The sequence below is a fragment of the Cornus florida genome, unplaced genomic scaffold (genome assembly GCF_030987335.1).
Source record: "Cornus florida cultivar Cherokee Brave unplaced genomic scaffold, ASM3098733v1 CherokeeBrave_3.0.0_Hap2_Chr03, whole genome shotgun sequence".
Taxonomy (NCBI): domain Eukaryota; kingdom Viridiplantae; phylum Streptophyta; class Magnoliopsida; order Cornales; family Cornaceae; genus Cornus; species Cornus florida.
The window spans coordinates 82,025,773-82,051,928 of record NW_026775573.1 but is presented as its reverse complement, the minus strand read 5'-3'; the positions used below and the strand labels follow the sequence as shown (position 1 = coordinate 82,051,928).

General features: G+C 39.5%; 1 protein-coding gene across 5 annotated transcripts in view; it reads right to left on the bottom strand.

Moving 5' to 3' along the window:
- LOC132300811 (histone-lysine N-methyltransferase ASHH1) overlaps positions 1–25,741 on the bottom strand; it is an 87,539-nt gene extending 61,798 nt beyond the window's left edge. The window contains exons 1-5 of one of the 5 annotated variants that reach the window (XM_059798054.1): positions 25,586–25,741; positions 25,378–25,483; positions 24,690–24,720; positions 24,340–24,400; positions 16,270–16,334 (exon numbers count right to left, since the gene is read on the bottom strand). In XM_059798054.1, coding sequence (XP_059654037.1) covers positions 16,270–16,334; positions 24,340–24,378 — 104 coding nt within the window. In that variant the 5' untranslated portion in view covers positions 24,379–24,400; positions 24,690–24,720; positions 25,378–25,483; positions 25,586–25,741. Of the gene's footprint in view, positions 1–16,269; positions 16,335–24,339; positions 24,401–24,689; positions 24,721–25,368; positions 25,513–25,556 lie in introns of all 5 variants that reach the window. The other 4 variants (XM_059798053.1, XM_059798055.1, XM_059798052.1 and 1 more) reach the window with 4 other exon arrangements.
- Positions 25,742–26,156: the final 415 nt, after the last annotated feature.

Below are 26,156 nucleotides of genomic sequence, written 5' to 3'. Positions count from 1 at the left end.
GAACCACGAGACCGATTCTTCAACTTCTCCAATAACGATTATGCTCTCTCCGCCGCCGTGACAATCTCAAACAGTATGAATAACGGTTGCAGCGCCACTTTCTCTTCAATATCCCATCATAACCCACCTTTAAAACGGGCCACCATACTAAATTTGGGTTCCACCAGGTTGTTACGGGATGACAACCGATAAAATTCTTCACCATATTTAGCAATCGTTCTACTTCCCTATGTTCAGGACTGATATTTCTAATGAAGAACCTGTTCGTAATCAGGGGGTAAAAATCGAGCTTTCATCAACTTCTTCATTTTAACCCATGTACGCACCGGATCCTTACCCTCACGTGCACGGGTAGTTTGCACTTGATCCCACCATGTTGATGCACCCGCCTTTTAACTTATAGGCCATGAGTTTGACTTGCTTCTCCTCCTGGATTTTCATATAGCCAAAGAAACGTTCAACTTCACTAATCCAATCCAAGAATTCTTCAGTACGAGATGACCTTAAAAGGTGGGTAGGTCAATCTTCATACGAAAATCCCTGGAATCATCAATTTCCCATCAACCTCGATTATCTCCAACCACCTCTAAAGCTCGGTTGTTACCAAAATTGACATTTTCCTCATACGCTGGTTGCCTATTCGGTGGGTTTGGGTTGTGATTACCAGCAGGACGGCCATGATCACCATCGTTGGGTAGCCTGTTGTTCTCGTGGTTAAGTTCTACCGTTGTCAATCTCGCCAATACTGGACGCATAGTTTCATGCATATCAAGCAAGGTTCGATTAACATTGGTCTGGAACTCAATAAACTCAGCCCTTAAAAGAGCTACTCCATCACGATCACCGTCGCTGGAGGCATTGCTTCCATCTCGTTAACCGGCCATCGAAAACGAAGGCAAATCTTGGATTCGAAACCTTGCTCTGATACCAGCTAACGTAGCACATACAATAAAGAACAGGGTTAAACCCTTGGATTCACAAAGAAAACACTCACAAGAGAGAAAATAAAATTTATATTCATATTGATGATGTCTGTAGACTTACATATCTTGCCTTTATATAGGCAAGTCAAAAATAAAATTAGAAAAAAAAAAAGCATGCGTGAAATAATATTAAAGGGAAAATCTGAGATTTGATGGAGTAGAATCCTCCCTAAATATTGCAATGGAGAATAATATCTTCTATTATTGGCAACTACACCAAATCTTCTTATTTATTTTCTGAATCCTCCTTAATTCTTGCAATGGAGAATAATATCTTCTATTGCTGGCAACTACACCAAATCTCCTTTTGACTTTTCCTTATTTATTTATTTATTTATTTCCTTCTATTCTCCTTACCTTTTCTGCCTCACTGTGCGATGATCCTGTATGTGCAGATAATCGTGAGCGAGTTGTTCTACATTGCTTTCCTATCCATTCTGCGATGGTCTGTCGTCCTCACCGCTCCCTGTACGACCTCACGCAGCCCCCTTAAGCTTGGTCTGATCGCTTTGGAACTGCCATGCTCCAGTATGGTTTCTTACAAAGTGCAATTGTTCATACCTTGTTCTTATGTCATTCAAGTGGTAAGACAGTTGCTCTCATTGTGTATGTGTATAAATATTATTTTTATCGGAGATGGCATTGCCGGGATTGCTATTGTTAAATGCTATCTTGGTCGCCAAGTTAAGATTAAGGACCTTGGTTCCCTTTCATACTTCTTGGGCATTAACGTGGCTCACACCATGGTTAGCTTTTTCATCTCGCACTGTAAGTATGTTCTTGACATGTTTTCTTCTTCTGGCCAGCTTGGCACTCATTTGGTTGATATTCTAATTGAGCTTCTGAGGGGGAGCTATTCTCGAATGTTGGTTAGTATCAGCAACTTGTTGGGAAGAACTGACATTGCTTACGTCGTGAATCAATTCATGCACTCTCCTCGCACCCCTCACCTTGATGCAGCTATTCGGATCCTGCACTACAGCGGTATTTTGTTTGCCAATCATGGTTGCTTACGAGTTAAGGCCAAGATAGATATTGATTATGGTTACTTGGAGCAGTAAGAAGCAGATGTTGTCACTCAATTGAATGCAGAGGCAGAGTATAAGGCTATGGCTCTTGGAATGTGAGTTGCTATAGTTGAAAGGGTTGATGACAAACTTGCGTCTTCCTATGTCACTTCAATTCTCACTTTACTGTGCCAATAAGTTTGCCATTAGCTTGTAGCAAATCCCGTTCAACATGACAGGACTAAGCATGTATAGGTTGACCAGCGCTTCATTTAAGATGTGATCATCTCCGGTCAGATTTACACTCCGTTTGTCACTACCTCTCAACAGCTTAGAGACATTCTTATGAAGGGCATCAGCATGAATGCGTTTAAGGATGCATTGTCCAAGTGGAGCATCTCAGATATCCACACACCAACTTGAGGGGGAGTGTTAGCCAAGATATAATAGCCTAGAATCATGGGATCTGACTTATCATAGTTGCAGAGATATGATAACCTAGAATCATGGAATTTGACTTTATTTATGCATATATTTAGGAATAGAATCTGCAGTGATTTTATTTAGTTTTTTTTCTTGTAATATTAACATGTGCTCTTTTATTATATAAATACTAGAGCTGTGATGAGTGATTACTCTAATTCAAGCCTTTAAATATTTGTCTTGTATTTCTTCTATCTTGTATTTCCTCAGATGGATAAGGAGCGGCACTACTATTACTGACATGGGAATTGAAGAGACGTATTGTCAGCAAAATGACACATTCACACCAATGTTATAAACAGCAGCAACAATAAAAAAAATGCATGTGCGTACTGGAATGAAAGTGACGCATATGCAGGGACAAAAAATGTAGGCATCATGTTTCTTTATGCCATGTAGCACTAAGTTACGCAAACACGTGGCATTCATTAATCCATAATAACGTACTATGTATTATGTTAGAATGTATAATGTATATAGGTATATTTGGGAATATCTCCTATAAGGGGTATGCTGGTCATTTTGTTGTAATGTGAAATAGTTTTATATGTATATATAGCAGTGAGAGAGGTTGATTGTTCTCTCACAAAAAATACCCCAAAACCTCTCTATTACAAAGTGAACATGGTATCAGAGCAGGATGATCCTCATCTTCAGCCGATTGCTGTTTCATCCTAGTTGGTAGTCATACAGAGAGCATAATACATCGTATACAAGTTGTTGATCCTACATCGTTCTAATCGTCATCGCTTTTGTTGATCTTTGTTATCATTGAGTTGTTTATTATTTCTGGGTAGCAGTTGTGTGGTGATAGCCATCGAGGTGTGATTGCGAAGTTGCTTATCAGTTGTTGCAGAAACCTTCTATGGCAAAGGTATGTGATTGTCAAGTTGCATAAGCCTTCTGATGGCTAGGGCTATCAACCAGCAAGTGAAAGAAAGAAGACAAGGCCCGGCCCGATAGTTACCTGTTGCAGAAACCTTCTGATAGCTAGGGTTATCAACCAGCGAGTGAAAGAAGGCAGATAAGGCCCGGCCTGATAGTTACCTGTTTGGTTCAATTTGGCTTGACCCATCTGTTGTGGGCCGATTCGACTAGTTTGACCCGATTTAGTCCATTTGGATTATGGTCCGACCCGGTTCAGATATTTTGTTTCGATTAATTGCTTTCAGGTCAGAAAATCTTTGTTTCTTTCTTCTCTTCCAAAACTACATCAGTTCTATACAATACAAATTTTGTCTGTTTAGCAAAGTTCTTCAGTATCAGTTTTGTTTTGTTCTGCTTGGTGGGTTCAACATGTCATCCAATTCAGATTTGCTTTCTCCCACAGCAGTTTTTAATTCTCCTATGACTTATGTTAAACTCAATGGGAAGAATTACATATTGTGGGCTAAATATGTTGCAATTTTTCTCAAAGGTAAAGGTCTTGGTAGTCATCTGACTAAAGTTAAACCAAAGGAAACTGATGCTTCTTTTGATGCATGGGAAAATGAAGATGTTCAGATCATCTCTGTGATGTTAACCAGTATTGAACCCCAAATCAGTTGAACATTACTTTATTTGGATACTGCCATGGAGATATGGGAGAGGTTGAAGCAATTGTATTATGGGACAGGTAATATCACCCATGTATATGAGCTCTGTAAGCAGTACTTCAATCTTGAATAGGGTAATCAAAGTATAGAAGAGTATTATTCAAAAGTTATGGGAATCTGTGAGGAGTTGAATATGTATCAACCCATTACTTCTGATGTTCGAAGTATGCAACAACAACACGAGGACTTTAATGTTGTTCATTTTCTTACTAATTTGTCGTCAGCATATGAGCCTATTCGTGCATAGATTTTGGGCAGTCTAACACTTCCATCTCTTGCTGACGTGTTTTCTCAACTTCAGCGAGCTACACTTGCAAGTGGCACCTCAAATTTGAATAATGGGCAGAGTGGTGAGCGTTCAGCATTGGTAGTTTCAAAGGGTGAACATGATGCTTCCCATGGAGGTCGTAGGGCACGCTCCACACGTGGTGGTCGTGATTCACGGGGAGGACGTGGCCATGGCAGGGAATCACGAAAGTGTACTCAATCATTCTGTGAATTTTTGTTGGGACCTTCATGGCAAACCATCTAGTTATGCAAATCAAGTTTCCTCTAAGAATGATGTTTCTTCTTCACAAACACCACCCTCTGGATCTCACCACGTAGCTGAATCAGATACAGTCACTATTCCACGTGACGAGTATGCTTAGTTTTTGTCTTATCAGCGAGCATCTAATTCATCTTCCACTGCTACTTTTGCCCAGTCGGGTACTGCACCTACATGTCTATTGTCTTCCACTCGCAGTCCTTGGATCATAGACACTGGAGCATCCGATCATATGACTGGATGTTATTCTCTTCTATCTTACTTTAATTATGTACCTCCTTCTCAAAATGTTACTGTTGCTAATGGTTCATCCACTAAGGTTTCAGGTTTGGGGACAACTCAACTTAGTGATTCCTTGTCTCTCTCGTCTGTTTTATATGTTCCTCAGTTTCCCTTTAATTTAATGTCTATCAGTAAGCTTACTAAATCTCTCTGGTGCTCTGTTACATTTTATCCTACTTCTTGTGTGTTTCAGGATCTCAAGATGAAGAAGAAGATTGGTACGGGGCATGAAGCCGGTGGCTTATACTACTTTGATTTTGCACCTTATCCTATGGCTCTTCAGTCTTCTCTGTCTCCATTCCAGTGGCACTGTCGTCTTGGTCACCTGTCACTTCAAGTTTTGCATCGTAAAGTTCTTAGTCTTAGTCATTTGAAGTCCTTGTTATGTGAAGTTTGACAACTTAGCAAACACCATCGCGTGTCTTTCAAGTCTAGGGTTAATAATCGTGTCTCTAGTCCTTTTCATTTGGTTCATTTAGATGTATGGGGTCCAATAAAGCATTCTTCAATCAATAAATTTCATTATTTTGTTACATTTGTGGATGATTATTCTCGCCTGACTTGGTTGCTTCTAATGAAAGATCGTTCTGAGCTATTTTTAATTTATCAAAAATTTCAAAAAGAAATCAAAATTTAGTTTGGATGCCCAATTCGTGTTCTACGTTCTGATAATGCTAAGGAACATTCCTCAACCCCCTTTGATACATATCTTAGTGATAAAGGAATTATTCATCAAAATTCATGTGTTTATACTCCTCAACAAAATGAAGTTGCAAAACGTAAGAATCGACACATATTAGAAGTAACTTATACTTTTTTGTTTCACATACGTGTACCTAAACGTTTCCGGGGTGATGTTGTTCTTACTGCCTGTCATCTTATTAACCGTATGCCGTCCTCTGTATTAGATGGCAAATCTCCTCATTCTATTTTATTTCCTTATTCTCCCATGTTTTCTCTTACTCCTAGAGTTTTTGGATGTGTCTGTTATGTCCACAATCTTGGTCCTGGTTTTGATAAACTAGACCCACGTGCCACAAAGTGTGTATTTCTTGGATACTCTCATTCTCATAAAGGTTACCACTGCTATAGTCCTGTTTCTCAGCGGTACTTTATTAGCGCTGATGTAACTTTTTGTGAGTTCACCCCATATTTTTCAAATACCGATTCACTTCTTGATATCACTCCTGAGTCGCCTCTTCTTGAGGTTCCTTTTCCCTCACTTTCTCTTCAACCTAGCTCTCCTCCGATGACTGCCCCGTTACAGGTCTACACTCGAAGACCAAATCCGCCTGCTGTCATGCCTCCCCAGTCGTCTTCAGAGTCTTTGGATCCAACACCATCTGTTGTGTCTGATTCCTTGCCTATTGCACTTCGTAAAGGCACTCGATCTTGTGTCACTAATCATCCCATTGCCCATTATGTCTCTTATAATTCCTTATCGCCATTGAAAATGATAATTAAGTGTTGCCTCTTATGTGATGTTTGACTTTTCTCTCAACTTTTCTTTTCTTTTTTGACTCCGGCATCTATCGTTCTCTTTTTTCTTTTCTGGTTTTAGATCTTTGGTTTCGACAGATCATGCTACGTTCGTATCTCAAAGTAGCGACCCTACCATGTCTCAATCTCCACGGGAAGATCAAAAGCTGTTCAATTGATAGAGATGTGGTCCTTAGGGTTAATCATCAAAGCATTGCAGAACGTGAATCCATCTTGAAATCTTGTCTGGTTAGTCGTTTTTTATTGTGATGTGGGCCTGTGGGGTGCATTAAAAGGATCGAGGAGTGGGAAACGAAATCTGCAGATTTCGTGTGGAGTAAAAGTTTCAACCTTACCTAACGGCCTTTTCCTGTTCCGTCTACCATCAGAGGCCGAAGCTTGCAGGGTTTTGAATGTGGGGAGGAAGAGATGGGGTGAAGCTTCCTTACACATTGACAAGTGGGATTTTGCGATGGGTTGCTCAGCCGTGGTTGATCGCGACAGGTTACGAAGGGTGGTGCTGTTCGGTTTGCACCTCCATCTCTGGTGCCACAAACTGTTTGAAGCCATCGAAGACCTCTGCGGTGGGTTTAGAGGAGTGGAAGCGGATAATCAAGCAAGAGGCGAACGAGTTCTCCTTCTTGTTTCCGCCAGAGCTGTGGTGCCGAAGTTTGTTTTTGTTAAAGACCAACGAGTAGCCTTCAAGATCAGTTTGATTGAGGAAACCTCACCTTGCATCCTTCCAAAATCCTATTATGGGTTTGGTGGGGCTTCTCCCCTTCCATCTGATGGAGAATTCAACGGTAGGCGTCATCAGCATTTGCAGACTCGACTGAGTTTTCAAGGAAAGAGAAGAGCGTTTGCCAACGCGCCGGCAGCGAGTGAGGAAGACAGATTTCCAAGGCGTACGCATAACGCCCGTCATCAACGCTTTTCAAATCCTCGTTTTGATCGCCTTGATGGTAATCAACCACGTGGACAACCACGTGGCTTCACGAGGGCCTTTCATGCAGCGGACTCAGATGGGCGTAAGTATGGACCTCTTTTCTGGGCTGAACAATGGGCCGTTAGGTTCTCATGGACCACAAGCCTACACTTAAAAGGAATGTTATGTGAAGGCCCAACAATAAGCTATCCATTTCTTTCCTCAATGATAAGCCCAGCCCACAGTTGCCCAAGTCCAGCCGAAACATGAAGACTTAAAAAGAATGGTTCACTGGGGCCAAAAATCAGAAGTCAGTTTCTTTTCTTAATACAAAACCCAGTCCAGCCACCGAACCAATTATTGACCATACACAAGGTCGTCTTCCTCATGCTCCCTCTGTGAATTTCTGGAACTCACCGGAGAAGAGGAGATGGATGAAATTTAGTGACGATGAGGTTGGTGTGGGAACAGACAAGAAGGGCTTTCGTCATCTACAGTGTTGCGCTGATTCTTCACTCAAGCCCCCTCCAGCTACAACTCGGATAATGGGAAGTAGCTCTAGACTTTCATATCGGGATTCTCACATAAACAACCATGTTTATAGATGGTCGAGGAAAGATAAACAAAAATGGACCTCCACTGACCCAGGTATGTTCTCTGTGTCTCATTCTCAAAGCTCCCTTAAAGCACCTTCTTCTTCTTCCTCCCTTTCTGGAGAGGTGAGGGGGCGATGTTGAGATGTCAATGGAGAAGAATTGTGTTATGTCTGTTGTGCCCTCGGCACCTGCAGAAGAGTATGGGCTGGTTACAGAGAAGATTGCCAATGGAATTGTCACTTCAGGCCAAGCTGATTCACTTAATTGTGAAGTTCAGGATTCATCAGATGGGGTCTTGGTCCGAGTTGGGAGAGACCTTCACACTTAGTTGTTTAATGAGTCAACCATGGCTTTGCTCAAAGAACTTCGCCTTTATGTTCCTTTGAAAGGTTTTAATTGCATGTCATCTGATGGGGAAGAGGAGAATAAATTGGTTAGTTTCTTGAGCAGTGGACTGGGAGACTACAATACAAATTCTGACTCGTTTTCAAAGCCTTTTGATTTTGGAAGGGATCGCGATAAGGAGGTGGCTACTGATTTGGTTTCTATCCAAGAAGTCTGTTCCAACGAGTTTGTACCTTGGATGGAGAATGATTTCTCTGAAGTGATAGAGGAGGAACCTTTGGCAATTGAGAGATCTAGTTGTTCAGTAACAAATGTTGATTTGGGTAAGGACTGGATGATTGAAAACATAAGAGCTGCTAGTGAATTGTTAGGTGTTTCTTCATAGGGGAACAGTAACCATATACTTTCCATTCTTCAAGCAATAGTGGAAGGCAGAGAGGTAGCTGTGACTGAAGAGGTAGTGAGCCCGAGGCCTTTATCGTCCTGGAAAGGGGCACAGGAGATCAAGAATCTTATCTCTAAAGTCAATTATGAAGGAAAGAAAGGGGTGGTGAAGGAGAGGGGAAAGACTAGGAGCCAGAGCGCGAAGAAAGGAAGAGCGGAGATCATCTTATCTGGTTTTTAATGAAGCTACGAATTATTTCTTAGAATGTTCGTGGTCTCAACGACCCGAATAAAAGTAGGGTGGTAAAGGTTGCTTTGAGGAAGTGGGGGCCCAAGTTGTTTGTTTGGAAGAAACAAAGTTGGCATCCATTTCGGATGGGGTGGTTAGGAGTTTGTGGGGAGGAAGGTTTGTTGAATGGGAGGTCTTGAATGCTATAGGTACTTCGGGCGGTATCTTAGCTATGTGGGATTGTAGATGGGTGTCTCGATTGGATGTGTGGGTGGGGAGATTCTCAGTGTCTTGTAAGTTCAAATTGGAAGAGGACAATTTCAGTTGGGTTTTCACTAGGGTCTATGGACCAGTTGTTGATATTGATCGGCCTTTTTTTCTGGGAGGAGCTTAATCATGCTCAAGAAATGTGGCCTCTTCCTTGGTGTTTGGGTGGGGATTTTAATTCAGTTAGATTCCCATTAGAGAGGTCCACAGGAGGTAGGAGGTCTTCTGAAATGGATCAGTTTTCTAATTTCATTGACGAGCATCTTCTCATTGATTTACCAATGGAAGGCGCAACCTATACATGGTCAAATGGCAGGACCTAGTCACTTTTTCAAGGCTGGATCGTTTCTTGATTTCCGGGGAGTGGGAAGAGAAATTCCCGGATGACGTTCAAGCAGTTTTAGTACGGGTCATATCTGATCAGGTTCCTTTGGTTTTAGATTGTGGAGGTTTGAGTTCTCAAAGGTCTCCGTTTCGATTTGAGAATATGTGGCTAAGAGCAGAGGACTTCTAAGGGAAAGTTAAGTCTTGGTGGGAGGGAGTTGTTGTCGTACGCTCATCTAGCTTCATGTTAACTACAAAGTTGAAGGCTCTCAAATTCGATCTTAAGAAGTGGAATAAAGACGTTTTTAGGAATCTTGAATGGAGGAATAGTAGAGTCCTTGCTGATTTTTATGAGATTGATCGCCTAGAAGAGGCGGGTGCGGATGTGGAGTTTTTGCGTTCTAGAAGAGCTTCTTGTCAGGCAGCTTTTGCTAAGATTGCTAGCATGGAGGAGATATCTTGGCGACAAAAATTCCGGGCTCTTTGGCTAAAAGAGGGAGATCGCAATACAAAATTTTTTCACAGACTCGCTAACGCTCATCGAAGAAGTAATCATATAGGACGTATTCGGGTGGAAGGTGTAGAGATGTGGAGGGAGGAAGATGTGCGTAGTGGGATTGCTTCTTTTTATCATAAGCTTTATACCGAACCGCTTGCTTGGAGACCTAAACTTGATGGTCTTCATTTCGAGGCCATTTCCGAGATCGATAGGGAAGGGCTTGAGATTCTTTTTACTGAAGAAGTAGTTCTAAAGGCCTTATCTAGTTGTAATGGGGACAAAGCTCCAGGACCAGATGGGTTCACTATGCGGTTTCTTTTGGAAAGTTGGGTAGTTGTGAAAAATGATGTGATGGGCACTTTTCAGGAGTTTTATTCTACTGATGCCTTTAAGAAGTCGCTTAATGCAACTTTCATTGCCCTTATCCCTAAGAAGGGAGGTGCTTCTAACATTAAAAACTTCCGTCGTATCAGCTTAGTGGGATGTATCTACAAGTTTATGGCTAAGGTCCTTGCTCTTAGGTTGAGGGGAGTGATGAATGGGATTATTTCGGACTCCCATAATGCTTTTGTTGGAGGACGACAAATTCTTGATTCAGTTCTTATTGCAGGTGAATGTGTGGACTCCAGATTAAGTGGTGTTCCCGGAGTCTTATGCAAACTTGATATAGAGAAAGCTTATGATCATGTGAATTGGAATTTCCTGCTTTATTTGCTTCAGAGAATGGGGTTTGGAAGTAAATGGAGGAAATGGATTGAGACATGCCTTTCGTCTGTCAAATTCTCTATTCTTGTGAACGGGTCTTCTGCTGGCTTCTTTGTTCTCGGGGTTTAAGACAAGGAGATCCCCTGTCACCTTTCCTCTTTCTTATTGTTATGGAGGGATTAAGCAGACTTATGCGAAGAGTAGAGGATCTTGATCTTATCAAGGGCTTTATGGTGGGAAGAGATCCTGTCCATCAGAGGGAGGTCTCTCATTTACTTTTTGCGGATGACACCCTGGTTTTCTGTGATGCTAATATGTCTCAGCTTAGATATCTGAGGTGCATTTTGGCCTGTTTTCAGGCTGTCTCTGGTCTGAAAGTTAATGTGGCTAAAAGTGTGCTTGTTCCGGTTGGAGACGTTCAGGATATTTCATCTTTAGCGCAAGTCCTTAGGTGTAGGGTGAGTTCTTTTCCAATTCCGTATTTGGGCTTGCCTTTAGGGGTTTCCTCTAGAACGGTGGGGAGTTAGGACCCTGTGATTGATAGGTATGCGAAGAGATTAACAGGATGGAAAAAACAATACTTGTCTAACAGTCTAAGAGAGGAAAAGTTACGCTTATAAAGAGCACTTTATCGAGGCTTCCCACATATTTTTTATCTATGTTCCAAATTCCATGCTCAGTTGCTGATAGGATTGAAAAAATTCAAAGGGATTTCCTTTTGGGTGGAAGAGGTGATGAATTTAAGTATCACCTTGTCAATTGGGAACAAGTTTGCAAGCCAATGAAGTTTGGTGGTCTTGGTATCAGAAGACTGGTCCCCTTTAACCAAGCTCTTCTGGGAAAATGGTTGTCGAGGTACGGAAGGGAAAGACATCGCCCTTGGCGAAGGCTTGTTTCTTGCCGATATGGGGACGAGAGTGGTGGTTGGTCTACTCGTCCGGTTTCTCTCGTGGGAGGAGTTGGGGTGTGGAAATTCATAAGGAAGGGATGGGACGCTTTTTCTACTCATATCAAAGTTCGTGATGGCAGATGTGTACGCTTTTGGGAGGATCTTTGGTGTGGAGACCTGCCTTTATCTTGTTTATTTCCCAGGTTATACAGTATTGCAGTTGATAGAAATGCCTTCGTAGCCAACTGTTATCAACTTGATAGCAGAGGGATTACGTTGGACGTGCACTTTCGACGCTCTTTTCAGGATTGGGAGGTGGACGAAGTATGTGTTTTCTTGGATTTGTTGTATCGACAGGAGGTAGTTGGCAGAGGTAGTGATGATATGACATAGATTCCCTCTTCCCATGGTCGCTTTGAAGTTCGTTCCTTATTCTTATATCTTTCTGATTTCAATATTGTTGATTTTCCATGGAAGACTAGTTGGCTTTCTATGGCTCCAACTAGAGTGGCATTCTTTATTTGGACCGCTGTCTGGGGTAAGATCCTTACGATTGATAATCTAAGGAAAAGGGGCAATTGTCTTGTTAACTAGTGTTGCCTGTGCAAACAAGATGGTGAGTCAGTTGCTCACATTCTCATGCATCGTTATCGTAAGGATTTGATTCGTATATGGAGAGGATGCCGTGTGAGTTGCGCTGTTCGCAATTATTGGAGAGTTGTACCACATTGTGTTTGGTGGTGCATTTGGAAGGAGAGGAATAGTAGAATGTTCGAAGGGAAAGAATCGTACACGGCGATTCTGAAACTTCACATCATTCTCTCTTTTCAGTTATGTGAAGAGGAAGTCATGTTTTTCTTCCGAAGATTTAATTATTTTTTTGGCTTCTTTGGGATCTTAATCCCTAGCTCCACTTTTGTATAAGGGATGCGTTCCCCTCTTGAATGCCTTTTTATTTGAATTATTACTTATCAAAAAAAAAAAAATTCCTTATCGCCATACTTCTCATGTTTTTCATCTCGATTGTCTACCACATTTGTTCCTAAAACTGTGCAGACTGCTTTGTCTGATCTGGGCTGGAGAAAAGCAATGCAAGATGAAATGGATGCCTTGCATCAAAATGGCACGTGGGATCTTGTTCCATTACCTCCAGGTGCCAAACCTGTTGGTTGTCGATGGGTATATGCTGTGTAGTATCTTCCAGATGGTTCCGTTGAGCATTTAAAAGCACGTCTTGTTGCCAAATGTTATACCCAGACTTTTGGTGTTGACTATGATGAGACGTTTGCCCCCGTTGCTAAGATTTCTTCTGTTCGTGTTTTGATTTCTCTTGCTGCTAATCGTAATTGGCCTCTGTTTCAGTTAGACGTTAAAAATGCTTTTTTGCATAGTGACTTAGCAGAAGAGGTTTATATAGAGCAACCACCTGGGTTTGTTGCTCAGGAGGAGTATCGTCACAGTGTTTGTTGCTTAAAGAAGGCCTTGTATGGGTTGAAACAATCACCAAGGGCATGGTTTGGAAAATTCTATGACTATGAGGCAGCATTAAAATATGGGCGTCAAACAGATCATTAAGTATTTCATCAACATACTGAGGCATGTTCTATATTTTTGGTTGTACATGTGGATGGCATCGTCATCACTGGTGATAACTTAGAGGGTATTGCTAAACTAAAACAGTTCTTGCAGCAATGTTTTCATACTAAGGATTTGGGCACACTCGGATATTTTTTGGGAATTGAAGTTGCATGATCTAACGAGGAATAAGCTTGTCTCAGAGGAAATACGTGTTAGACTTACTCGAGGAAACTAGTTTGTTAGGAGGTCGTCCCGTTGATGTTCCTATAGATCTAAATCATAAACTTGTGTCTGATGAGGGAGATCCATTCGATGATCCGAGTAGGTACCGTCGACTAGTTGGTAAGTTAATTTACCTCACCATCACTCGACCTGATATCTCCTATGCAGTGAGTGTTGTGAGTCAGTTCATGGCAGCCCCTAGGGTATCACATTGGCATGGTGTTCTTCGGATTATTCGATACCTCAAGCAAGCTCCGGGACTTGGATTGTTGTATAAATCAAATGGGCATCTCAGGGTGGAAGGTTTTACAGATGTTGATTGGGCTGGCTCCCCTTCGGATAGAAGATCCACTACAGGGTATTGCACCTTCTTTGGAGGTAATCTAGTTACATGGAGGAGTACAAAGCAGACAGTGGTAGCTCGATCCAGTGCAGAAGCTGAGTAGAGGGGGATCGCTCACACTTCTAGTGAGTTAACATGGCTACAACATTTTCTTGAAGAACTTGGCTTGACAGTCAAGACTCCTCTTTCGTTGTTTTGTGATAACCAAGCAGCTCTCCACATTGCATCCAATCCAGTATTTCATGAGAGAACCAAGCATATTGAAGTTGATTGTCATTTTATTCGAGATAAGATATTAAGTGGAGACATCTCTACACCATTCGTTAAAGCTGAAAATCACCTTGCTGATATGTTTACAAAAGCTCTAAGTCATAGTCGGTTGAAGTTCATTTGTTCCAAGCTGGGATTATATGATATATATTCACCAGCTTGAGGGGGAGTGTTAGAATGTATAATGTATATAGGTATATTTGGGAATATCTCTTATAAGGGGTATGCTGGTCATTTTGTTGTAATGTGAAATAGTTATATATATATATATAGCAGTGAGAGAGGTTGATTGTTCTGTCACAGAAAATACCCCAAAACCTCTCTATTACAAAGTGAACAAATTTTAATGCATGTTTTGTCACTATTGAATCTCCATTGAAGAGGCTCTATTATTTTGCAGGAGCTCGTGTGCTTTTCATCTAGAAGTTTCGAATTCAAAGAGGCGTGTCATCCGCCATGCAAAGTGACTCCAATTAAACTTTATTTCTTCAATATGGCCCCAGTAACTTCTGTTACATTATTCCTAAATCGACATCCATAATTGCAAGGTCCCTTCTTGTACCATTGGATCTCACCATCAATTTTATAAAAGAAAAGATCAAAAGAAAGGCACCATGATCTACTTGGTACACTGCCCAAGTTGGGAACAAGAATCAAGGGAGCATATACCGCTAGATGCACAAGTGACTTGTGAAAAAGCATCTCGAGGTATGCGGTGATGGCAAAGCTTAGTAGAAAAAGGGCCAACTCATTAACCCACCTCGAGGTTTGCAGATATAGCACGGCCCTTCGGACTTCTAAAGGCTATGTGGATTGGCAGCTAAGGATACAATGCTGTCATTGTAATTTTTAAAGATCAAGCACGTGTCAACCTGAACTAGGGAAGAGAGACATCAACCGGACTATTGGATGAGATATGCCTCATAGCGTGGCAACCTTGTGGATTGACCACATCTCCCATGCACAGTTACTGCCATAGTGATAAATACTTTCACGATGTTGATGTTTTCTATTGCACCATGATAAATAAGTGTACAGTAGAAAGTATAAATCAGCCACCCTTACCCCATAGCAGTTGACATATACTGCAATTATATGCAGAACCCACTGCACGTGGCAGCACTCCATTAGCTTGAAGTAGAGGTGGCCATTGCAAACAAACTTGACTACCTTATTGGCATTAACATCGCCTTGTTTACTCAAAAGTATAAACATGTAAGTCTGTCTGCAGTGTGGATCGAAGGTATTAACCCGAATTAGTTAACGTTAACATCTATTGCTATCTTACTCTCTCACTCCTCCATAAATCAATTTTATTCTTCACTCCAATCATGACGATTTAGTCTTTCCATTTCAATAATGTAATATTGCATCCCTACTTTCTGAAGGTAACCATATACAACTACTATAGTGAACAAGTGTCTATTAGGAAGAGGCGGATGGAGTATATCGTCAATGAGAGTGTATTTGGTAGTATTTTCCTATTTCTATTTTTCTTTATTTATCTATTGTTGGAGACAAATTCTTACTAGAGTATTGTGTGTGAAAGGATCATGATCTTAACCATTTCAATTTTACTTCTAAACAAACAGTATATCCAAGGAAGAAAACTGGAAGTTTTTTTTTTTTTTTTGGTGGGGGAGATAAGGTCCCATTAAAAGGCCCAAGAGGGGAGCGCTAAGAAGAAAATTGTAGTTTAGACTCAATTCCACATGAAATCCAAGCTTGATCCAAATAGTAAAAATCCATTCACGTGGAATTGTGATTCATGAAATTTCAAATATAATTAGAGCTCCAAACCAATTCCAATTTTATGCAACCTAATGCACCCTAAAGGTATCTGTCATAAACCGAACAGCACTACTCCCCATGAATGAGCAAACAACAAGACGGTCTGCTTGGAAAGAGATATTGTGGATTAACATGGTAAGCCAATTGAAACAACTAATAAGTAAAATATGGATTTTTCAGCTTCTAATCAAAGAAAACCTTTAGACAGTCAAAGAACAAGATATTTCTAGTTGAATGGCTCATCTTTTGTGATTCTCCACACAAAAACTAATAAAAAATAGGGAGAAGAAGTTTACATGTCAACTCCAAATAAAAAGTAGCTTTAGATAGATGCTACAAATCAAATTTCATTCAGAACTGTGGTAGAAAATTACTAGATTATTTAAAAAGAATTTCAAAAAACCCTGTATTCAACTCTTTTAGGATGACATGGAGGTAAGAACATGTCGCATTTTGATACTTCAATCAAGAAGATATATTCACCCAAAAAAGTTCCTAAGAAAAACAAAGATAGGAGAAAGCTTACTTTCGGCCTGAAAAGTCATTCTGATTAATATATATGAACGGTGTTACTCCTTCTGGTAGTTGAACCTTCAAAATAAATTTTCTTCATCACTTAATTTGTGCAGATAATATCTCACAGTATATTTAAATAATAAATGCATATATGTCATAGAATAACTTTCCAAGACATGGAGCTTAAAAATAGTATAGCATAGCATTGGTTAAACTTGGACTGCTAGGCATGAGAAAGAAAGTCTCAGAAAGAGGGCAACCTATTTGGGCCAAAAACAAAATGATGAATGTTGGGTCTCTATCCCATCTACCCTCAGCAAACACAGGGTAATGGCCTTTAGCATTGACTCATGCATGTTCTCACTTCTCAGAAGTCATCAAATACGACTCAAAACCATAAGTAAAAACATGCTAAAACACATCAAAGAAAACTAAACACATGAAAACCCTTAAAGAAATGTGCGTCTGCAATTAAAAGCCAAACATGAAATTGAAAGGAAAATTCTTTAAAACACGTAAAAGACAGACTAGATAGTTATGGTCCATGAGACAGAATGTTGGACTGCTAAGAAATAACATGTTCATACAATGAGTGTGTTAGAATAATGGGTTTTGAGATGGAATTGAGGCAAGAAAAGTGTTAACAACCATCTACTCCAAAAACTTAAACTGTTAGAGAGAGTGTAACTTAAATATATAAATCCTTCAACACGCCCCCTCGCGTGTGGCCTTCTTTCGGTCCAAAACGTGTTTCAATTTTTAATTATCAGGGTTTGAACACGAGACCTTAAGCTCTAATACCATGTTAACAACCATCTACTCCAAAAGCTTAAGTTATTAGAGATGGTGTAACTTAAATATATAAATCCTTCAACAAGAAGAAATAATAAGATTGGAAATAAATTCATTCTTAAGATTGTAGAAGAAACACGAATAGGAGATAAAAATAGGGTTAAAATCATAAAACCCTCCTCTTGTTTACAAAAATGACATATAACCCCCTCAATTATTAAAAAACCCCTTGAACTAACAAAAACTATCATGGTGCCCCTATTCTATGACTAAGCCGTTAAGTGAGGGTTAAATGACCAAATTGACCTCCATATTATAATATTATTTTAAGACTCAAATGTATATTTTAAAAATGACGATTATGGCCTTATTTTAATTTTAATTTGGGAAGTTAGTTCAAATTTTAATTTATTTAAAAATGTGAATTAAACAAAGCAGCGAGTGATAGACAATAACGACATTAATTCCTTCCTTGTATAGAATTGACAATGTCCAAAACCAGCGTGTGCATATATAACAGGTTAGTGATTATCTATACATGTATATATATGTGTATATATATAATTATAGTATCTTTCGGTGTCTTTCAAAGGCAAACAAAGCCCTAATTTTCTACCTTATATATTTTTTTTTAATAAGTAATAATTAATTAAAAGGCGTTCAAAAGGGGAACGAGTCCCTTGTACAAAAGTAGAACCGGGATCTAAGGACCCAAATAATCCAAAAAAAATGATTAAGTCATCGGATGAGGAGCAAGAACTCCTCTTCACATAACTAAAAATAGAGCGAATAATATGAAGTTTCAGCGTCGCCATGGGCGACTCCTTCCCTTCGAACATTCTGCTATTCCTCTCCTTCCAAATGCACCACCAAACGCAATGTGAAACTGTCCTCCAATAGTCGCGTACACTGCTTCTCACACGACATCCTCTCCATGCATTTATCAAACCCTTAGAAGATCAGGGCATTACCCAAAGCATACCAAATAAGCTGAATATAAGGTTCCAACAGTCATACGCCACGGGGCAATGCAAGAGTATATGATCCACTGACTCACCATCTCGTTTGCAAAGGCAACACCAATTAACAATACAGTTGCCTCTCTTCCTCAAATTGTCAATCATCAAGATCTTACCCCATACAGCAGTCCATACAAAGAATGCCACTCTAAGTGGAGCCTTAGAACGCCATATGGTCTTCCATGGAAAATCAAGGCCATCGAAGTTGGAGAGGCAAAGAAACATGGACCGTACTTCGAATCAACCTTGGGAAGAGGGGACCCACGTAAAATCATCACTACCTCTGCCAACTACCTCCTGCTGATACAACAAATCCAAGAGAACACATACCCCGTCCATATCCCAATCCTGAAAAGAACGCCAAAAGTGTATGTCCCACGTAATCCCACTGCTATCAAGCCGATAACAGTCAGCTACGCAGGTATGTCTATCAGTTACGATACTGTACAATCTAGGAAAGGTACAAGATAATGGCTGGTCACCGCACAATAAATCCTCCCAAAATCGAACACATCTATCATCACGAACTTTGAATCTGATGTAAGAAGAGAAAACATCCCAGCCCTTCCGAATGAATTTCCACACACCAACTCCTCCCGTAATAGAGACTGGACAAGTAGACCAGCCGCCACTCTCCTCCCCAAAACGACATGAAACAAGCCTTCTCCAAAGGCAATGCCTTTCCCTACCGAATCTCCAAAACCATTTGCCCAAGAGAGCTTGATTAAAGGGAACCAACCTCCGGATACCCAGACCACCCGACTTCATGGGCTTGCAAACTTGCTCCCATCTGACGAGATGATACTTAAACTCTTCGCCCCGGAAATCCTTCTAGATCTTTTCGATCCTTTCGGCAACAGAGCATGGAATTTGGAACACATATAGAAAATAAGTAGGAAGGCTCGATAGAGTGCTCTTTATGGGTCTCTTATTCACAAACTCATTAGTCACTGCAACCTCTCTTCCTTCCACAATTGCATGAAGAATGGATAATTCCTGATCACTATTACCCTCAAATGAGACACCCAGCAGCTCACTCGTAACTCCTATATTTGCAACTACCCATTCCTTGCCCAAATCAGCAGCCGTTTCAGAGCAACCGGGTCACACGACAACCAATGCTTCCACCATTTCCAAATTATAGTGGTTAGTCTCCAACCATGGGACTAGCTCGTTAGAACAGACCTGTTGAATGGAGACCAAGTCATCGATCACCTCCGCTGCACTATCCCTTCCACTTACAGACAACTCTGTCTGCGAATCCGTATCTGTAGCAGAGTCACCCATACCATGATTCAAAAAGCTAAGAGAATCATTCGCCTCTAACCCTCCGGGTGGCACACAATTAAATCCTTTCAGAGCAACACAGAGACGAAGCTCTTTAAGCAAAGCCATAGTTGAATCTTTGGTCAGCAGAAAATAGAAGTCGCGTCCCACACAAACCGTAACCCCCTCGGACGATTCCTTTACAGCACAAGCAACTGTGTCAACATGCCCAGGAAGAACAGGCCCGTAGCCAATCGTCCCTTCCGTATTCAACCCGGGCTCAACTACAGGCACCAATGGCAAAACCGGTAACACAACCCTTCTCCGTCTCAACACCACTCCTCAACACCCCCCAAGAAGGAGTAGAAGAAGAAAAAGGAGCAGAAGGACAGCTCTGAGGGTGAGAAACTGAGGACATACCTGGTCATTGGTAGAAGAGGTGCGAGCAATCCACTTTTGTTTATCATTTCAAGACCATCTATTACCAAGTCAAATCATATGAGAGCCCCGATTTGAGAATCTAGAGCTTCTATCATTCGGCAATGCAAGGACAAAGGGAAGAGACGCTACAGATAAAGCAGTATGACAACACTGATTATGTCGAAATGTCTTCTCGTCCGCAGTCAAACCAGCCTCACGTGCACTAATCTGCAGCCATCTCCTCTTCTCCGACAAGGTCCACAATCTGTTTGCAAAAGAGTCATGAGAAATACACTGTGGGGGTAAGAGAACATGATCTGATTCGTTGGGCTTTAACAAGACCTTTGGGCTAGGCTTAGCATTTGGCAAAGAAATGGATATATGTTTGTTGGGCCCCCACTTGACCTTCCTCTTTAATTCATTAGAATCTTGAGGCCCATGACACGGCAGCGTCCCAATAGCTATGTAAATACATCTTCTTCAACTAATTCACAGCGAAAAAATTTGGGCAACTTTTTGTAGTCCGATCCAAACAATAATGAAGATAATTTATCGGATCACAAAATCTCCGAAGCAAGACTACCCTCCTCCTCCGCCAGAAAACGCAAACAATTCACTTTATACTCCTTCATGGAACCAGTCCATTTTCCAAGTCCCCATGGTCCTCCAACCCCTTCACCAGCATCGACAACGATTCTTATGCTTACACCGGCCTCATGGACTTGCTCGTCCGCAAAGATCACCGCCTTCGGTGAATACACTGAGTTAGACAAAATAATGTCCGAGTATGGAAGAATCAAAAGGAATTTTCTGGGTTCAAATCGAACAATGGATTGGTTAAGGCGATTTAGGGCTTGCAATATTTTTTATTTAGGCCTTCAAACGATTGAGCCCTTGCATGATAGAAATCGAATGATTTTTGTGAAGAAACAAAAAGCTTTAATAGAGGATGAGAATGATTTGGGGCTTCCGTGTTTGCTATGTGTTTCCTTTGCTTTGATGATAAAAGTATATGAAAAATTGGGTTTGCAAGTGAGGCACGTGATAACTGAATGGGGCTTAAGAGGGTAGTATGGTCAATACTTGATTATAAGGGCAAATTGGTCAATAAGTGATTAAATGGTTGCGCGTGAAAGTCAGATGCTTTTCTCCCGTCTGAAACTAATGGGATGGGGTGATGTGAGACAATTTTGAAAAGTTTCTTTAGATGAGGGGGTTAGATGATAGTTTTGGCAAAGTAAAGGGGGGTTTTATGATTTTAACCCATAAAAATAAGACAGATTAACTGAGATCGGTTTTTTATGTACGAAAAACAAAAAACAAAAAAACAAAACAAAACAAAAAACAAAAAAATTATACCAGAAGAATCACACAGTTCACATTGACGGTAATGTCATGGGAATCGGAAAACAAAATTAACGTGGACAAAGATAATTCAAAAAGACATGGCAGCGCATAATTTGGCTGAAATTATGGCCTAAACACAGCAGAATGGGAAAAATGGGATTCACATAGCAAATCCTATATAGTTGGAAGTTGGAACATGCTTCAATCGAGTTGAATTGAGTTGTATGTCATCATGCATGCTTATACCAAATACAAAAGATTGGAGCCACAAAACTTTACTTAAGAGAGTCCAATCTTGGTGCACAAGTAGTAAGTCAGAATAACATCTTCCAATACAATGAAACAAAACAAAAACAAAAGAAATGGAACTCTTCAACCCAAACTAATCCGTTATCAATTCTACTTTTTTATGGCACCATTAACTATTCTTATGCATGATAGCAAAACAAAATTTACCTAGCAATATAACAATTATTAATAAGAAGAAAAAAACTGATATTATGTAATTCTTTTCCTAAGAGACTTGTTTTGGTTCCCTTGGCCAATTTTCATGCCTTCAAAGTATTTGCATAGTTGACATCAACTACATTAGGGTATTTTATTTGAACCAAAAACTAATTACCATATTTAAGCTTTTAAAGCCAAATACTTCCCTTCTTGTTCATTTTTGGTGGCTCAGTTGGGTGCTAATCCGTCATGGGCTTATCATTTGGTCTAAACCATAAATTACGAATAAAGCTTAGTAATGGAGATCCTTACTTTCATACTTTGCCTTTAAATTAAAATAACAATTTCAAAACAGCAAGCAGAAATAATAGATACTCGTGCATATAAATTGATCTTTTTCCTTTATTAATCCAAATTTAAGTTTGTCAATAAATAAACAAGTTGAACATCAAGGGTAAACATAATAATCAATAATCATAGAATTCCTAAAATAAACTTCTAATTTAATGGAAATTGTGTTGTCATAATAATCATAAACAAAGGTTATCAAAGAAAAAAAATTGTTAATGCTCTACGCAATCCCAAAGTATAGCAAGTAATACTAAACTAACTAAAAAGAATCATAATTTTTCATGCATCTACAATAAAAACCCTAAAAAAAATCAATTTCAAATTCTTGATGAAATTACATGTATCGGAAACTTTATGAAAACACACCGGAATAGGCCTTAGACGAGCTCTTGTGCGACGCTTTTGATTTTGATTATATCTGTTGCGAGATGATGATTTCTGCATTTTCATCTCTTCCTTTTTTGAGCTTTCGCTCTTCATTTTCTTTGCTTTTTTATCAATTCAATAAAAAAAATATGAATTTGGAATTCTGGAAGATCTAATCTATAAATTGAAAACCGTTCAACAAGGAGATTTACTATTATAATATTTATTACATTCTTTTTTTTCCCTGGGTAATATTTATTACATTCATTTAAAGCCTTACTTTCTATTGGCAAATAAGTCAAGATATGGAGAATCGTTTTGAAGTCGAAGAAACAATAACCCTGTGTGGGATCAAAATTTCAATTGGCCCATATTAAGCCAAAGCCATTATAACATAATGGTCAAGAGTGAAGAGTTGCATGGCATTTTACAGGGATCAATGGGGTAGAGGTTCAATGGGAAACATAATAAATAACACCTACTTTAAGTACACTCTTAAGGGTTTTTTGGCTTAAAAATCAGTAACACTCACTGCAAACAAACATAAGCAAGTAATCTTTAACTAAAGCCTAATTAAAAATGCCAATGTGAAAATGGATTAAAGACCAAATATGGGGCAAATACAAAAAACAATATAAATCTTAAATTCCATGGAGAAAATTGATTGAGACTATCACAAAATTCATGAAAATACTTTGGATTATGGCTACAATGAGCCTTTTAGCCACAAGTCTGGTTTCGATCTAATCTTTTGTAAGAATAATTTATAAATTCCGGTCTCTTCCTTGTTCAAATCTTTTTGTGCTTTTTTGTCACTAGATAAACGAAAGAGCTTTTACATCACTTTATTTTTCTTTGGATTTTTTATTCTTCTTCAACATATATTATAACCGTAGGCACAGAAGCGAGCACACATCTAGAATATTTTTGAACTGGAAACTATCTAACAAAGATTTTAATTTCATGTGATTATAACCATTTTAGTCTTACTCTCATAAGTTAACTTGTAAGAAATTATTTGCAGAATCTTTTCTAAGTCAGAGAAACAATAATCCCATGTATGATTAAAATCGCAAATCACCCTACCCTTTCTTTGCTTAGAAGCATGGCATGTTACACTTTTATGTGTTTTCTCTTTTTACTTACGCTTTCAAAAGGGGATTTGGTCCATACTTGCAGTACATTATAAGGAGTTTTCAAATCCTAACTCCTAAGAACTGGTGGCAACTGAATACTGTTCACACCTACCCAGGCTTTTGCCAACAACCTTTCTTTCAAAATCCACTTGGTGAACATAGCCGAAGTCCAGGAACAGCTACAAAGGCTTCAAGAGACAGTGGCTCAAAGCATTAAGAGGAAATAGAAAGATTTGTATGAAGAGGTCCTCAACCCTATGGTCCTTAGATTTGGAAGGAGTGAGAGGGCCCACATCAAAGGGTAGTTGAACCTACTCGTCTTGCTTTTACTGCTATATCGGGACTTACTCCACATACTGCTTGACGTAAAACAGATAGTGGATTTGTTTGTCTTTTGTTGAATCTTTTTCATGGCTCGATAGAGAATTTGTTAAGACAATGATTTTTTTCCGTGTTTTTTAATTCGGTTAACCAAGCAATAAATAGGATCAGATTTTGCAGTTTTCTTGTGCAGTACCTCGACATGACATGAGTGTGAAAGGGGTTCAAGAATAAGTTTTCTTTTTATAAGGGCTATAATCACTCATCATATGTTAACTGTGGGCTTAGGCATTGATAACCGTGCCTACTTCACCACAGCTACCATGATCAAAGCTGTCCAGGTCCTCCAGGAATCAAAATCTTTAGTTGGATTTATCAAGAAGAATTCTTATGAGAGCCATACAGTGTAAATATAAGACAAGGAATTCATTTGCGTGTACCTCAAATGTTGCGATCAACACATAGAAGCGAATAAACATTTGAATATTCACCAATAATCAAAAAGTTAATAACAAACGACAATAAATATTCAATTGAATTAGTTCTATTGAAAACAAATTATTAAAAATAACCTGTATCAATCTAAATTTCAACAATTGAAGAGAAAAAGCATACCATTGAGACTATCTCACTGCCTCGGAAAATGGAGTTCATTGCCCACTTGAGAAAAAAAAACCTAAAATATCATTCCAAGAATCATAATTATATTGCCTTGCACAAAATCTATACAACTGAAACAAGAAAGCAGCGTCACCAAGGGGGAAAATAAATAGATTATACTGTTATATTGATCCAAAGTGTTTGATTTTCAATTCTTGAGCTCTGTTAAATAACGAAATACAACTTACGATTGGAACTGACAATGTTTAATAACAGAATTGGAGGTTTGAAATACAACATCAAATTGTTAAGAAAACACAGCACACATACACATAACAAGCAAATAAGGAAAAATATGTACTTACAGAGATTATATCGCACCCTGAAACCCTCAGCCTGAAGAAATACAATGTAAAAGGTCAATCATTCGTACTCTAAGGGCAAACAGGATGATGGCCTAGAGTTTATGGTTACTCTTATTAGTGAAACAACTTTAGAGGGGTTTGCCAAGCGGTTTTACACTGTTCAGGCAGTTGTCAGGAATTGGGACAAAGGCTCTCTCTCTCTTCATTTATATATACATATATGTGCGTGTGTGTGTATATATATATATATATATATGGCTTTTTTGGTAGTCTTTGGCGCTCCAACACCTTCTGTTGATAAAGGAAACAAAACTACCCATATTCTCTTGTTTCTTCACCCACAAATGGTCACACTTATATTTTTGTTCCTTCCTTTCATATTTCTCTCACGCCATTCACAGATACGCATATCAGCCATTTTAGTCAGTGTACAAGAACCAAATGTAATGAATTAAAGGGCTAATACTAATATCAGTTGGTGACCGATACAACAGGCTGGTTAGAAATTTATTTATAATCAAAATTTTAATTTATCAGGATTTGTCTCTGTAAAAAAAGTTTGATTAATCGATGAAAATAAAGAACCAAACGAAACATTTAAACAGAAATAAAATCAGAGAGAGAACAAGAAAGGAAAGAGGAGAGGGGAAGAGAAAGGAAAGAGAAATCTGGGGAATACCGTTGTTACCTCTGTTCAAACAGCCTCTTTTGATCATCTCTCTCTACATTCAAGGTATCTGAAACCCTAGGCTACGGACGGCGTCTTCAACCAGCTTGCAACGTACTCTCAATACCTGTAAGACATGGCCGGTAAGCTTTCGACCTAACAAACATTGATGAAAGCAAGTATCAATATTTGAATTTTACCTTCCTAAAATATTTGAATTTTCCGGTACCTGAGAATCTTGAATTATGGCCGGGAAGGGAGGTTTGGTGAAGCGCGCAGAGCATTTACTAAACCAAAGAGTTGGCGGCAGAGTATTTTTATGGAGCGACAATACCAGCTCCTTACCTTTTTGGGCTTTAATGTTACACGGAAGGGAATTGTCAGGAGTAATGAATGAGCTGAGTGTCAGTCGCACTAAATAATTTAATTCGTTATAATTGGTACGAGAGTTAGACGTCAATTTTAATTCGGTGTCTCGTCAATCGTTCGGTCCAAAAAAATTTGAGTGTGCCTCCTCGCGTAGACAGAGTAACTTAACCGCAATAAGGGCGTTGCGAGTTCGAATGAGAAAGAATATTATGAGTGGAACTTGTGACATATTAGATCCGGATGAAAAATGTAACGGGTATAAATGAGTTGAGTGTTAATCCCGCCTAATACTCTCTTGGATCGAATCGCGACACACTTGACCCGTTACACTTACTATCATGGGCTATTTAAACTCTTGTTTTTGAAAAAAATTACAATTAGTGTAATTAAAAGTGAAGGTATTTCACAATGACACCGGTTATAAATTTTTT